The sequence below is a fragment of the Pundamilia nyererei genome, unplaced genomic scaffold (genome assembly GCF_000239375.1).
Source record: "Pundamilia nyererei isolate P.nyererei 1_Seehausen unplaced genomic scaffold, PunNye1.0 scaffold00283, whole genome shotgun sequence".
NCBI classification, from domain to species: Eukaryota; Metazoa; Chordata; class Actinopteri; order Cichliformes; family Cichlidae; genus Pundamilia; species Pundamilia nyererei.
This window is the reverse complement of record NW_005187684.1, coordinates 498,271-511,765: the sequence shown is the minus strand read 5'-3', so window position 1 is coordinate 511,765 and position 13,495 is coordinate 498,271. Positions and strand designations below refer to the sequence as shown.

Sequence of the window (13,495 nt, the reverse complement as noted above, 5' to 3'; positions counted from 1 at the left end):
CAAATTACTAGAGAGGCAATAGAGGGAAATTCCACCACCAGGGTCACTTACAATATAGTTGTTGGTATCTTTAGCTATAAATATCTCAAGGAAAGCTTTAAAAGAGGTAGAATTATTAATTAATTATTAGTTATAATGATTGTGTGTGAGCATTGTGACAGACTAGCAGCCTGTCCAAATATCTACCCCCCTACAGGCACCCTATGCCACCCTATGACAAGCTCCAGCCTCGGTCAGAGAGAATAAATGCATGCGTGTGAGCTTACTTAATTTCCTGGATTTTGCTAAGACGAGGCAGGAAATCCAACAATTTCTTCAGACCCTTGTTGCCTAAACAGTTACTGGACAAACTGAAAAGAAAGGTTAAAAATGCTTTACAACTCAGTGTTTGTACATTTATCAAGAGAACATGACAAAAATGAGTCAGTATATCAATATCAGTAGTGCACACACACCTGAAATGTGTAATGAGTGTGAACAGTGGTCTCTTTTTCCTCTAAATGTGATACATTTGTTGAGATCTTTCTATTAATACTACAAATTACAGTTATTTACAATATTTATATATAATTAAATATGCGTGTGTGACATGCATAATAAATTTGTTAAGCACTGTATAAGCTATCTAATGGTTACCTGTAAGCAAAAACCATGATGGTGCATCATTTAAGAGGTGGTTTAGGATGTAGTGGTTAGCTACTTCATAAACTGAGCATACACTGTCATTTTTAGAATAATGTCCAAGACATCAGTTTTTAACACAAATGTGTAGTAGAAAGTTTTTTTGGATTGCCCGACACACTTGTAAATATCTTTCCTTTCTTTGCACCATTATCTTCGTAATTGTAGACACTTGTATTCATACGGCTCCCCCTGAAAACTTTCTAGGCTTTTTACACATAAATTTATTATCTACTAATTAGAAATGGTCCTATTTTTATTATCTGTCCATGGTGTGTGCACTTTCATGGTTCTTGCTCATCTTACTCCAGCATAGTGAGATCAGAAGAGGTTCCCAGACATCTCAACACACTTTTCAGATCAGCAGGATACAGATTGCAGAAGCTGAGGCTGAAAGACGCAAAAGCTGAATGATTATCATTAATACTGATGACATATCATTATTGGACAAAGGATACACCTGAACAACCCATTATAACAATTAAAACATTAAAACTTTTTGCTAGATAACTGATGGTCTGTTGGTTACCAGCTTAAAATGATCGCTTTACTCATTCTAAATGCTACCCTACTATTGTTCTGCAACATCAAATATATTGTTGTTGTAAGCTTGTGTTACAGAAGCATTAACATACCAGAGAGATTTGGATATTCCGCTTGCAGGTTTTTCCCTTCCCCTAGCAAACACAATAGACACCTTAACAGGAAACTGTAATCTGCAACATAAAGAAACATTCAGATACAGAGCAGAGATGACAGCAATAACTCTAACATAAATCTAATTTTGCATTTCCTGGTACAGTATGTCTAGAAGTTCCTGCAACTATGGTTGCTAAGATTAAATGCGTGTTTGTACCTGACATGAAGCTCCATCACAGGAGGATAATCAGACAGTAGAGCAGTCAGAACCACCAAACCCTCCACTGATGAGCAGCTGTCATTAATGCTGAGAAAAGATTGTAAAACATCAGCTAAATGCTGCTGGATTTTATGTGCAGGTATAGCAAAGTGCACAGCAAGCACAACACAAACAATTGATTTCTTTTAAAACCTAGTCTTACATGAGCTTGTCAGTAATGCTGAACTTTGGCAAAAACTCAGTCAGTGTCCTTAAAATGTCTTCATCCCACTGGCCTCCAGACAGACTAGAGTGCAAAGACATACAGTAAAACAGCCACACACATTGACAGGCCTTTGGCTAGCATTCATTTACCAATGTAATATGCACACAGTGTAGTTTGCAGATTGTTCAACTACTTTAGCAGAGCGAAAATAGTAAGTCAATAACTAGTGCATTGTTGCTATTCTATTCATTACTGATGTTGTCTGTGTCATAAGCTCTGAATAGGTTTTTCTAATTATGAAGGTGTGTACTTATGAAATCTTACTCTAGGACAGACAGCGCAGGGCATCGAGCCAAGGATTCAGCAAGTTTCTGCATCTCAGACTTGTTCCAATTCTGGTTCAGCAAGCTGGAGAAAAATGACACCATCATAATGCAAACGTCCATGATACAAAAACCTCAAAAATACTAAACTGTGACATTTAGAGTCACATTTAAATCAACATCCATTGTGGACTTGCTACATGTATATCTTTGTACTACATTGTTGATGCTCAATAAACATTAAAAAAAAAAATTAAAACTAAAAAAATAAATCAACATCCACATAAACGTCCTTTCTAGTCACGATGTTTTGAAGCCAAAAAAAACAAACAAACAAAAGAAAACAGTAAAGGTGAATGCACATTTGGCTGACACCCATTTAAAGGTGCAAAGTTTATCAAGGAAACTGGCAAAGCTCTTTGGTAAGGCAGTTACGGTAAACTGACTTGTTTGTTTCATATCTTACCTGATTGTTGATTCAAGTATAGATTTATGGCTGTAGAGCGGAAAATATAAATATATCAGAATTTTACTATGTTCATTTTATTGCTTTATTTAGTTTATAAGCATAAAAGTCACCTGTTCATATCTGACTTTTGGAAGAAAGTTACTGTCAAGTCTTTGATCCCCCTGCAAAGAAAAAGAACCTGGACTGGAGTACACGTTTATGACACACTTATGTTTACCTGGTCTTGTCATTATAACTTCATCAATAGCAATCAGCTACTTTGAATTTCAGGAATCTCAAATCTCTATGGCTGAGAAAATATTAATAGTGCAGTGAGCATTACTGACAAAAGCGAGTTAAAATGTGTGTAATTTTTATTTAATTTAAACAACAATCCCTGTGCCATAACTGTGCTTTAACCACCACTTCGTGTGCATGTGTGTGTGGTCTTACTCTGCATGAACATGTTGGATGTTCAAACATGAAGACATCGTTTTAATAAGACAGTCGACTGCATTCAGGGTTGTGCTGTTTCGTCCCAGCCTACAAAGAAGCACACACACATATGATCACCACACAAAGTCTTCTGCATTGTTAAGTACAGACGAGTCTTTGCATTAGAAATGTGAGAACTTACGCTACATTCGAAAGGTTTTGTAGTTTGGTAAAAATCTCTGCAATGCGACTGATTCCTTCATCCCTCAAATTGTTGTCACTTATGCTGAAAAAAAACCCCAGAAGAAAAATGAGCAGAAACTTTAAGCTCAGCATTATTAAAAGCATCTGGATAATCGAGCAGTAAGCTAATCGTGCACTATATTGAACAACAGAAGATATACTTGATATCAGTGATGTGTGGACACTCCTGAAGACCAGAGGCCAAACTAGCTGCTCCAGTAGCAGTCAGGCTGGCACCAGAAAACCTTGTGAACACAAACACAAACAGGTAATTATTGTCGTTAAGGGACAATTACCTTTAATATATTTTTCGCAGGAATAAAGCAACGATATAAAACATACTCTAGTTTTCGCAGGGATGTGAATTTAGGCAAAACAGACGACAACTTCTCAGCAAACTTGTCCCCATATTTGCGGCTGTGAAAACTGTAAGGACACATAGTGAATTATTCATAAGGAAGCATCAGATTAGAAACTGCAAAAAGAAAAACAATCAGTTCAAAGCCTCAATTTAAAACAAACAAACTGCTTTTTACCAGCATCTCTATAGTTGATAGAATATTTCTTGATGCTGCTATGTTTTTAATTACAAATTATTATCTAAGCCGCCAGGTGGGAAATTCCAATGCTTAATCTTTTCTTGAATTAAAGAGGATAAAACAGACTCGGATTCCCAGAATCATAATATGAGATGAGATCTATTTGTTTAAATGTCAGTGTGAATGTCTGAACATAACTAAATAAGTTACCATATATAAAAAATGGTAACTCTTTCTTAAAGAGGTGGTGACAGAGACAGATTTCTGTGACGCAGGGAATCAAACTAGATTCACAGACTACAAACTGAAAGCCAAAGTAAGGTTTATAGGAGCTTTGGAGTTGTAACCTGTAATCTCTTTTAACCCTGTATAATATTTGATACATGAGATTTTGAGACCTATATATTATCAGCATGTTTCTAAAAAAAAAAAAAAAAAAAAAATGAAACCTCATACATGGAAACTGTTATTTATTGATTTTTTTAATTGTCAGCATTTGTCCAATTTGTCAAATTAAAAGAAAATCAAATGTCTGGCATTAATCCATGCTTCAGGCTTTACGGTTAATAATTCACTCTATGTAATCCAGAATAAACTGGAACTAAATCCCCGTGACAGAGGTAATTTGATGGGATTGAACACCGGTTATATCACGTTTGCTTTACTTGTATAATTTGTACATGGTTTGGGGGTTTACAGCAGTTTTCTGAATTATAATTTTCACATTTCTAAATCATATAATGACGGATAGTTTATTACATGTACCAACAGTATTGTTAGTGTTTTACATGTGGATGATAACAACTTTTTTTCACTCAATAGTCTTTTCATTGGCTGCCTTCCAGGTGGCTTTTCTTGCACATGCTTTCTCTCACACTGTATGCTCTCTGGTGTTTGGAGCCCATCTGGTTCTATGTATGGGTGGTCTCTATTTGTCATGTCCAAAATGAAATAAGAAATATGTGCCGGTATTCTTTTTGTTTTCATATTTGTCAAGATCAAGAACCGGGTACTGGGTTTAGGATTAAGAGTTGGATGACTGCCCAAATAAAAAATCTAGTTTAATAGCTTACTTGTGCCTGGGTGAGATAAAGTATACACATGAAATAATTATGGTGTAACTATGTGAGAACTGTAGAGAGCAGCTGATAAGTTCTGCTTGCACCCTTGACTGTTCAGTAGTTCTAGTCTGCACAGGAGGATCGAACCACTGTCAGTAAAACAACATTTTCTGCTCACCACAGCTGTAAATATCTATTTCAGGTACCTTCTGCATCTTGTCAACAAGATATTTTCTGTGTATAGAGTTCCTACGCTGCTGTTCTGAACATACTTATAGACTACTGTGTACAGTCACATTTTTCCTCATTCAAATTTTCCAAGTTATCATTACAGTTTATGACTTGTATGTAACTGGTTCTCTTTATAACCACAAGCAGATGTATTGGTGTTCGTAATAAAATTGAGGTTTCGGTTTGTTTTACACACACATTAATGAGCTGCAGCACTTTTTCAGACACTGTCTCGCTTTACTTTTAATGTCTGAGCTGAAATCTTTATGGTCAATGGAACTTTATTTGATACCAAGATATCTTAGTTTCACAATATGTACGGGTTACGCTATATTTGTCATTAAATTCTTGTTTTGGATAAGGAAAACATCAGGAAGAGCAACTAAGGAGGGATAGCTTTCCCGCTAGACAGACATTAGATGTTAGTGTGCATAATTATATAAAATTAACAATAAAGATGCTTCAACTTTCAGAATTAGGCAGTATAAACAGATGACTAACACGATGTGACATGACAACATGCAGCTTACAGATTTTGCTAAACAGATAGGCCCCGTCCCACCCACTCTTCAAGACATGCAAGTGCAAACTTGTGTGGAAAAACATTCTTTTTCGAGTAGATAAAGAAATACTTTCAAAGAATCAGTGGTCGTGTTTTTGCAGTTGAGTCCAGACTATTTTCTGTCTTCTTGTAACAAGAATACTGAGCTCATTCACTGTCACTGTATGACAGGTGGCCAGTCAGCTGAGGAATGTCAAAGGCAAAGCTGCAGCTCTATTAACAACAACATTCACTGCTGCTGTGTGACTAGTCCTCTCTCTGCATGTCCGTGGGCTAAACATGGGTTTTATAATTTCTGACAGATCAACACCGTCCATTTCAACACTCTCATGTGTCACAATGATGGCTTTCCAATGCTCCTATAGTGCATTCCCATAAATATCATATGAATAACCTTGTGAAACCTTTTCAAATAAATGCTGACCTGTAAGATTTAACATATCCAGGATGGTACAGTAATATAATAAAAACCCTTGTCTCAAAATCAAAATAAACTTTTGTATTCTAATTAATAGTTTATTTTTGCTAGTTTTATTTAGGTTAGCTAAAAAAAATTACACGTAGGTTTCTGGAGGGTTTTTGTTACTTTTTAACTACTGTAACTCGTAAACATCTGTGTAGCCTCACCTGAGGTTATGAATGCCCTGACACCTGGCCAGAACTATTAAACACTCCAGCTCCATGGAGCACGCTCCGAAGTCCAGACCGATGTCATTATGATCGGCTGAATTAACTACGAAAGCCAGAGCTTCGATATCATTCGGTAACAGCCAGATGTTGCGCAGCTCCAGTTTGGGTCTCACACCAAAAACCTGCTTGGCGAGTTGGTGGCTCTGGCTCTCCTGAACACTGTGGCAAAGCTGGAGTATCTGGAAAAATATAGCAAAGAAAAGATCAGTAACAAAGAGACAGAAAATTAAATCTGTTTCCTGTTTTTCATTCTACCTTTGGTCCGGTCAGAGTGTTACTGTTACACATGGTTTTGAGCAATGTCAGAACAAGGTCTTGCCGTTTCTGGACCCAACTTTGGGCTCTACCAGAAACCTTGGCTAACTCAACCAGGGCTGGAGTGCATTCTGAGGAAGCCAGACCGCAAACATAGAGGTACAGTGAGTCAGTGAAGACCGTCTTCTGGTCTGATTTGGTTGTCCAGCGAGTTTTCAGACTGAATCTGAGGATATAATGAGAGGAAAGTCAACTTCTGAATTATGATGCAAATTAAAGCATGTTACAACACTGTCCAGATGATAGTTTCAACACTCTTCTGGGAGATGTGAATAATAATAATATGACCTGGCATACTTTGAAATACAATAAATAATATTATTTTAAGATTTAACAGGTAGGACAAAAGCAAACAACTTCTACAGTGCAGCCTACAAAGCAAACAGAGTGGGAAGAAAGCACAGTACACCAGTTTGAATGGTTTGCATCTTTTCTTCTGTTCAGGTGCATTAATTTTACTACATTCCCCAAATGCTCACGGAATGAAACACAACAAAACGTCGAAGCCAGAACTGAACTAGTCATTTTGCAGCTGCCTGACTGATTTCAAACCAGACGCCTCCAGAACCTCACTCAGAAACATGTGAAATCAAAGGGTTAAATGAGGAAGTGTGAGCAAACAGACCTGTTATCTAATCCTTTAAGGAACTGGGTATGGGTGAGGTCCTTTTTGCAATCCACCTTGTCAACTAAATATGATTAAAGTGTGAACACCATCAAAAAAATGTAGTGATTCTTTAGGGGAAACAATGTGAGATTTATTAAAATACAGCTGTATGAATAGATTTCATGGTGTTGTAAACCTGAGTGCTGCAGCAATTAAAAAAGCAATTAATTAATTAAAATTTAAGTCATTAATGAATGCGTGCCCCCTGTTTAAATACTCTAAAGCACAAGTTACTGTGTTGTGGCTGCAGTTATTTAAAAAAGTCCTAGAGAAGGAGCTTCAAGTCTATATATGTTTGGACATATGAGAATGGATCTGAAGCTGAAAAGGGGATGGAAGATGAGCTCTATAAGGGAAGGGTGCAATTTGGATGTCAGAGGGTGGAGCTTAGCATCTGTGGGCTCTGATGCAATTAAATTCCTGCTTTTAAAATGACTCGTGATAAAAACAACATCCTTTCACAAAAGAATAAATAAATCCATGAAGCTGCATTGTCATTTTTAGAGGAAGCAGTAGCATGTGGTGGAGTACAACCTGGGGTTGTGATATATGTTAAACTACATGTAGCCACATACAAGAGGCCTCTTAGCGAGTGATTATGGTCGCCTGCTGCTTAGTTATGTCAGCTGTGCCATATTTCAATTTCAGTGCCCCCACCTTTGCACAGTCTCACAGACTCTCGCAGTGTGATTTGAGCCATCACTTTATGCCTACATCAGTGTTTTCTGATGTAAGGACTAAGGACAAATATGTCTCGTACTGTAGCGTGCTTAACTCGCACAGCTCAGGTTGCTTCCATGGCAGAGTTATTCCTGGTATACCGTGTGACTTTACATAGTCAAATTCCATCTTGCTTTCTTCCACATATTCTAAATGAGATTCATTAATTAACTGTTGAATCTTTAAATATATTCATCATGCTTCTGCTGTGTGTGTGAGCTTCTCTTTTAGCTTAGGCGACAAACTTTTGTTTCCACAGCTTTTCAAACACGCCATCACACACTAGTGTCTACCTGATCTGAAAGGAACTTATCTATTTCGGGACCAGGCAGAGACTGCCCAGCACCGAGTTGGGAGGACAGGTGTACACAGAAGCGTCATTCAGCTAGGGCAGCAACAAGAAAGGTGACCGTATTTAGGACATTTTGTTCATTTGGTTAATTAACAAAATTATTTCCAGGATGTAAATTTGCGGATAATTTAATCAATCAATGTGTAATAATGTCGTGAATGTTATGCTGTTATCTGTCATTTGAATTTGTCCCTCACCAGTGAGAGAGTAAAGTGCAGGGGTTACTGTGTATGTGCCAGTAGACTAAAATAGTATCTGGCTATTTTCTTAGGTACACCTTGCCAATTTTGAGTTATACCCCCCCCACCCTTTGCCCTCAAAACTGTCTTTATTATTTGTGGTACAGACTCAGCAAGGTGTTTTCATGTTGCTTATACCAAATTCTGACCTTTCTGTTTAAATGTCAAAGCAGAAATCCAGACCCATTAGGCAATCTTGTTCAATTTTGGTGAGCCCATGTGACTTGTTGCCTCAGTTTCCTGTTCTTAGCTGGCAGGGTGGCACCCGGTGTGGCCTCCTGTTGTTGTAGCACATCTGTTTCAACTTGTAACTTATTCAGTGATGCTCTTGTAGACAGCTTGGTTGTAACAAGTGGTTCTTAGAATTATCAATTCTGTTCTTTCAGCTCAAAGAATTCTGCGCGTTCTCCCATCACCAACACATTTTCACCCAGAGAACTGTCACTCACTGGTTATTTCCTCTTTTTCAGACCATTCACTGTAAAAACTAGAGTTGGTTATGTGGGGAAATTCCAGTAGATCAGCATTTTCGGAAAAAAACCCAGACCAGACCATCTGGCACCAGCAACCACGCCACGTCACTTAAATCACCTTTCTTCCCAATTCTGATACTTGGTCAGAACTTCAGCAGGTCATCTTGACCGTGTTTTGATGCCAAAAGTAGAGAGCTTCTGCCGTGTGACTCCGTAGTTTCTCCATCAGGTGGGCTATATAACCTAAACAGGTCTTAACACTGCAATCATCTTAAAAATTACACCCATATTTCTCTCCATTTGGCTTCCTTACCTCTTCTTAAGCTGTGTGTCATTAACATCATGACTAGTCATGATTCTCAGTGCAGCTAAAAACTCCTGCACTGTCAGATGAATGAAGCAGTAGGCATTGGCAAGTATCCCGTCCTGACGTCTGAGCTCCACCTAACAGCAGGTAAGTAATTATGTTATTATTAATAATATCTTACAAACATGACAAGTCATCTAAAGGGACAACCTTTATCTACCCTTACTCTGTTTACTACACACAGCCCTATCTATGCCCACTGTAAGGAAACACAAATAACTTTTGCCCACTAAGCAAATCTATTAATAGTATCAATAGTATAAATAGCATGCAAACACTCGACAACAAGGATTTTGTGGACATTCACAGATATGAGGAGGACATTAATGCATGCATTCATGTCTGACCTGTGATAAGAGTCCTATTTTCAATGAAAACTTTAAAACCTCCTGTGGAATCTCTTCTTTCAAAAAGAGTATCTTGCTTTCCTCTAAGCCTCTCCAAGCCAGCTGGCTCAGCTCACACAGCTCCGATTGATACTGACTCAGAATGGTCAGTGTGGTGACAGCACTGCACGGAAAGACAGAAAACAGAGATAATCCATAAACTGAAGCATGACGCGTTTTTTGCTACACTGGTGCTTTCTTTTCTAAATAGTCATTTTTTAAATTACTTTATATTTTTTGAAATATAATGTTCAAGATGGTGATACACTAGAGTGAGTTCACAGCTCCGTCTCTACCTGTGAGGAAATCTTTTAGTTTTTGGCTTGCCATCTCCTCCGTGGTTAGGGGCTCGGCTAAGAAATGAGGCCAGAACAGTGAGGTAGACCTGAGTTAGGGTGGCGGGGACTTGGAGTGAAGTGGGAGTCAGCTGAGGTCTGCCATTTGTTCCATCCATTATTACATCTTTGCTCCCTTTTCTTTTTCCATCCTCTTGTTTCCTTTGTGCAGGGTTTCCTCTTCTATTGCCCTCCTCCCCTCTGGCTTCTCTTGACATCTGTGCTCCTTCTGCTTCCTGAGCATCTGTCCTTGCCTTACTTCCTTTTTCGTCAGGCATCGGTGCTCCTCCTGTGTCTTTATCTCTACACTGCAGCAGTAAATGCTCAAGACAGATGCAGCAGATGTTGCATAGGGCAGGAATGGAAGACATGGCGAGGAGGTGTCGACTGGAGAGAAGGAGCTGTGCTGCCTGCTCTCTAAGAGCTACATCTGCTGGGTGTAAATGATGATTAAACTAGTTAAAGACAACATACATTTAAGATAGACGTGCACAAGAATTTTATTTATTATTTTTACACCAATTTTTTCATGTTAGTAATGCAGCTATTACGCATGAGGTCCTGTTTTATGTGGAAATTACTCATTTCTACTAGTTTGAAAGTCTAAATTTTAGCAATTTGCCAGTTATACCTGGAAACAGGTGCTGGTTTGCAGGTCTAAATGAGCAAATATAGCACTGCAAAAGATGTAGATAATCCCAGATTAAGGTTATTTACATAAGATACTGCCAACAAGTAAAATAAACATGCAAGTTCAAACTTGGCTGATATTTATGTGAGTCTTGAAACCCACAGCAACCATAACTGAAGAGAAAATAAAAAATGCAGACAAGTGTCAAGTAAGAGTCAAAGAGAAAGCGAGAAAAACTATCAGAGACAACTTTGGCTGTGGGGAAAGAGAGAGCTAGATGTTTTCAAGAAATGAATAAGCAGCAAAAATCTGATGTCCAGAAAACCATATTTTATCAGTTAATACAAAAAAGTAGTAATAAGTGAATTATTCCTTTTTTTTCTAACTTGATATAATTGTATTGCCTTGATTATATATACTAAGCACCAACTTCCACAGAGAAAAATTAAGTTAATACAGAAGAGCCAAAAACAACACTTCCTCAAAGCTTTACAGAAATAAATAAAACAAATAAAATAATTAAATAAAGCCCAACAACAATGTAAATACAAGTAAATAAAGTTTTCACCTTTTGCACCAAAGAAGTTGTCTACATACTCCTTGATCTCATCCTGGTCCCAGCCCAGCAGCTGCCCTACTTTATCTGAAATGCCATCCAAATCTATAAGATCCCGTACACGACAGGTGACCAGCACAGTGCTTCCTGGAAGAATCTGGCGATTTAGCAACCCTGAGATGAGGTCTGCGACAGGCAGAGGATCTTCTAAGTGCAGCGGTTTCCTCTGCACTTCTTGTCTGCTGAGTTTGCCGTGAAACTCATCATAGCCATCCAGTACCCAACAGCTTTGCTCTGGATTAGTAAGGAGGTAGTCGATAATGGCTCTCTGTTCAAACGAAGAATACGTTTAGAAGCAGTTGAATTTCACACCTGTAGTTTGTTTACTCTGGCCCAAATCAGCTGATGAGTTCATAAAACTGTAGCCCTTTTCCCATGGATTCATTTTTTTTCTTACACAAACACAACTCTGATCTTCAATTTACATTCATTTTATCACTAATATGGTATGATATTCTGTCACATCCCAGAATGCAAAGCATAACTAACTATGTGAAGGGGTTTAGCTCAAACCAGATTTTGATTTAAATGAAATGCATCCCTATGTTTAGTATCACAAATGTACTGTTTTATAACAAGTATTACTCAAGCATTACGTGCGTACCTTTGCATCTTCTCCCCCAGTTGGAGGGAGGTAGTACTGGAAAAGCAGCTCTGATAGTGAAAGAGGGTGTGACAGTAGGTTGAGCTGACGAAACTCCAGCAGGACAAACACAAAGGATGAAGGGATAGGACCCTGGATGAGATGGAGAGGAGAACAATTGGCAGAGGAAAGAAAGTCATATCAAATTCTGTTTGCACAGCTTAGGTAGTTTCACAAATGTGAAAGTTGTAAAAAGCATTCACTGGCTCCAGAAGAAACATGTTTGCAGTGGAAAAATGGCTGAACAAGTAGCTGCCTGATAGTAGCAGGAGTATCTTTACTTTTATTCTTAATGCACCAAATTGATAATTTATTGATTAGGTTTTTCCAATAAACAATGAGAATGCAGAGTTTGGATCATCTGCAACCTCTGCAAGGTCAGTGATGGTTCCTAAGCCTACAGCATACTCTAATAATGATAACCACAGTAAATACAGTATGGATACAGTATGGAAATAAAGCTGCTCTATGTTTTTATAACACTAGCATGCAAATTCTGGGACAATGGCTCTTCCTTTATTCCTCTGAATACAAATAAGGCCAGCACTAGCCATACAGATGAACATAGAACATGTCTGATAACGCAAATAATTATAAATGTTGACAAAAAGTGAACTTACTAATCCACTAGCCCACTGCTGTCCTAAACAGGATGTTAGCAGAGTTTTTCCTGATCCAGTCTGGCCCACCAGAACTGTCACTTTACCCATACATCCCTGGAGGAACGCCTCCAACGTCACTCTGGACTCCAAATACCCGTAATCCCCATCGGGCTCTGAGTTTGGTGAGAAAGATGTGAGGTGTGCAGCAGACTTCAAATATTCATGATTAGGTAAGTTTACATGAAAAGCTTAGAACATACAAAACTGCTATGATTTTATTTCTTTGTGCACCACAAGATACTTTAAAAAAATCCCTTTATTTTAAAAAAAGTCCAATCATCAACTGGTACAATTAGAGGAAGTCTTGCTGACCTGGTGTTCTGCCCCCTCTGTCTGCTGAGCCAGGGGTTTGATCAGGTCTGTCTCTGCTTCTGTTTGCCGCTCTTGGGCTGACCCATACATTCTCCAGCTGGACCTCCCTCACCAGGCCAGCTGTGAGTCGCTCCCATCTCTTCAGCAGGAATTTCTTCACTTCACTGATGTACTGCTCCCAGTGATCTGTGGGTGGAACCCATTATAAAAGTTAGAAGTGAATAACACAGATAATCTCTTTACAGTGCAATTGTATTGCTTAAAAATGTCAGCCCTGGGTTTCAGGTTGATCTTATTTTGATATCTAAGACATAGGCCCGCTCTGATGACATCAGCTTCCCGCAGTGTACAATAATTGCTCAACTACATGAAGCAGCACAACTAAATGCTAAACTAAAGACTTCCTCATCAATTTCAACTGATTATCTGTGGGATGATGTGTAACACTCATCCACGTAAGCCCAATTTCCCTATCCCCTACATACAACATAAAAACAATT

At 38.3% G+C, this 13,495-nt stretch overlaps 1 protein-coding gene across 1 annotated transcript in view; it reads right to left on the bottom strand.

The window, feature by feature from the left end:
* The window catches only part of nlrc5 (NLR family, CARD domain containing 5), a 37,869-nt gene that overhangs the window by 17,404 nt on the left and 6,970 nt on the right, over window positions 1–13,495 (bottom strand). Inside the window, exons 5-25 of the mRNA XM_005750658.2 lie at window positions 12,996–13,181; window positions 12,642–12,796; window positions 11,983–12,114; window positions 11,331–11,646; window positions 10,093–10,561; window positions 9,758–9,920; window positions 9,357–9,487; window positions 6,533–6,758; window positions 6,215–6,456; window positions 3,537–3,620; window positions 3,356–3,439; window positions 3,154–3,237; window positions 2,970–3,059; window positions 2,648–2,698; window positions 2,535–2,564; window positions 2,070–2,153; window positions 1,743–1,826; window positions 1,538–1,627; window positions 1,317–1,397; window positions 988–1,071; window positions 267–350 (exon numbers count right to left, since the gene is read on the bottom strand). Coding sequence (XP_005750715.1) covers window positions 267–350; window positions 988–1,071; window positions 1,317–1,397; window positions 1,538–1,627; window positions 1,743–1,826; window positions 2,070–2,153; window positions 2,535–2,564; window positions 2,648–2,698; window positions 2,970–3,059; window positions 3,154–3,237; window positions 3,356–3,439; window positions 3,537–3,620; window positions 6,215–6,456; window positions 6,533–6,758; window positions 9,357–9,487; window positions 9,758–9,920; window positions 10,093–10,561; window positions 11,331–11,646; window positions 11,983–12,114; window positions 12,642–12,796; window positions 12,996–13,181 — 2,950 coding nt within the window. The remainder of the gene's footprint in view (window positions 1–266; window positions 351–987; window positions 1,072–1,316; window positions 1,398–1,537; window positions 1,628–1,742; window positions 1,827–2,069; window positions 2,154–2,534; window positions 2,565–2,647; window positions 2,699–2,969; window positions 3,060–3,153; window positions 3,238–3,355; window positions 3,440–3,536; window positions 3,621–6,214; window positions 6,457–6,532; window positions 6,759–9,356; window positions 9,488–9,757; window positions 9,921–10,092; window positions 10,562–11,330; window positions 11,647–11,982; window positions 12,115–12,641; window positions 12,797–12,995; window positions 13,182–13,495) is intronic.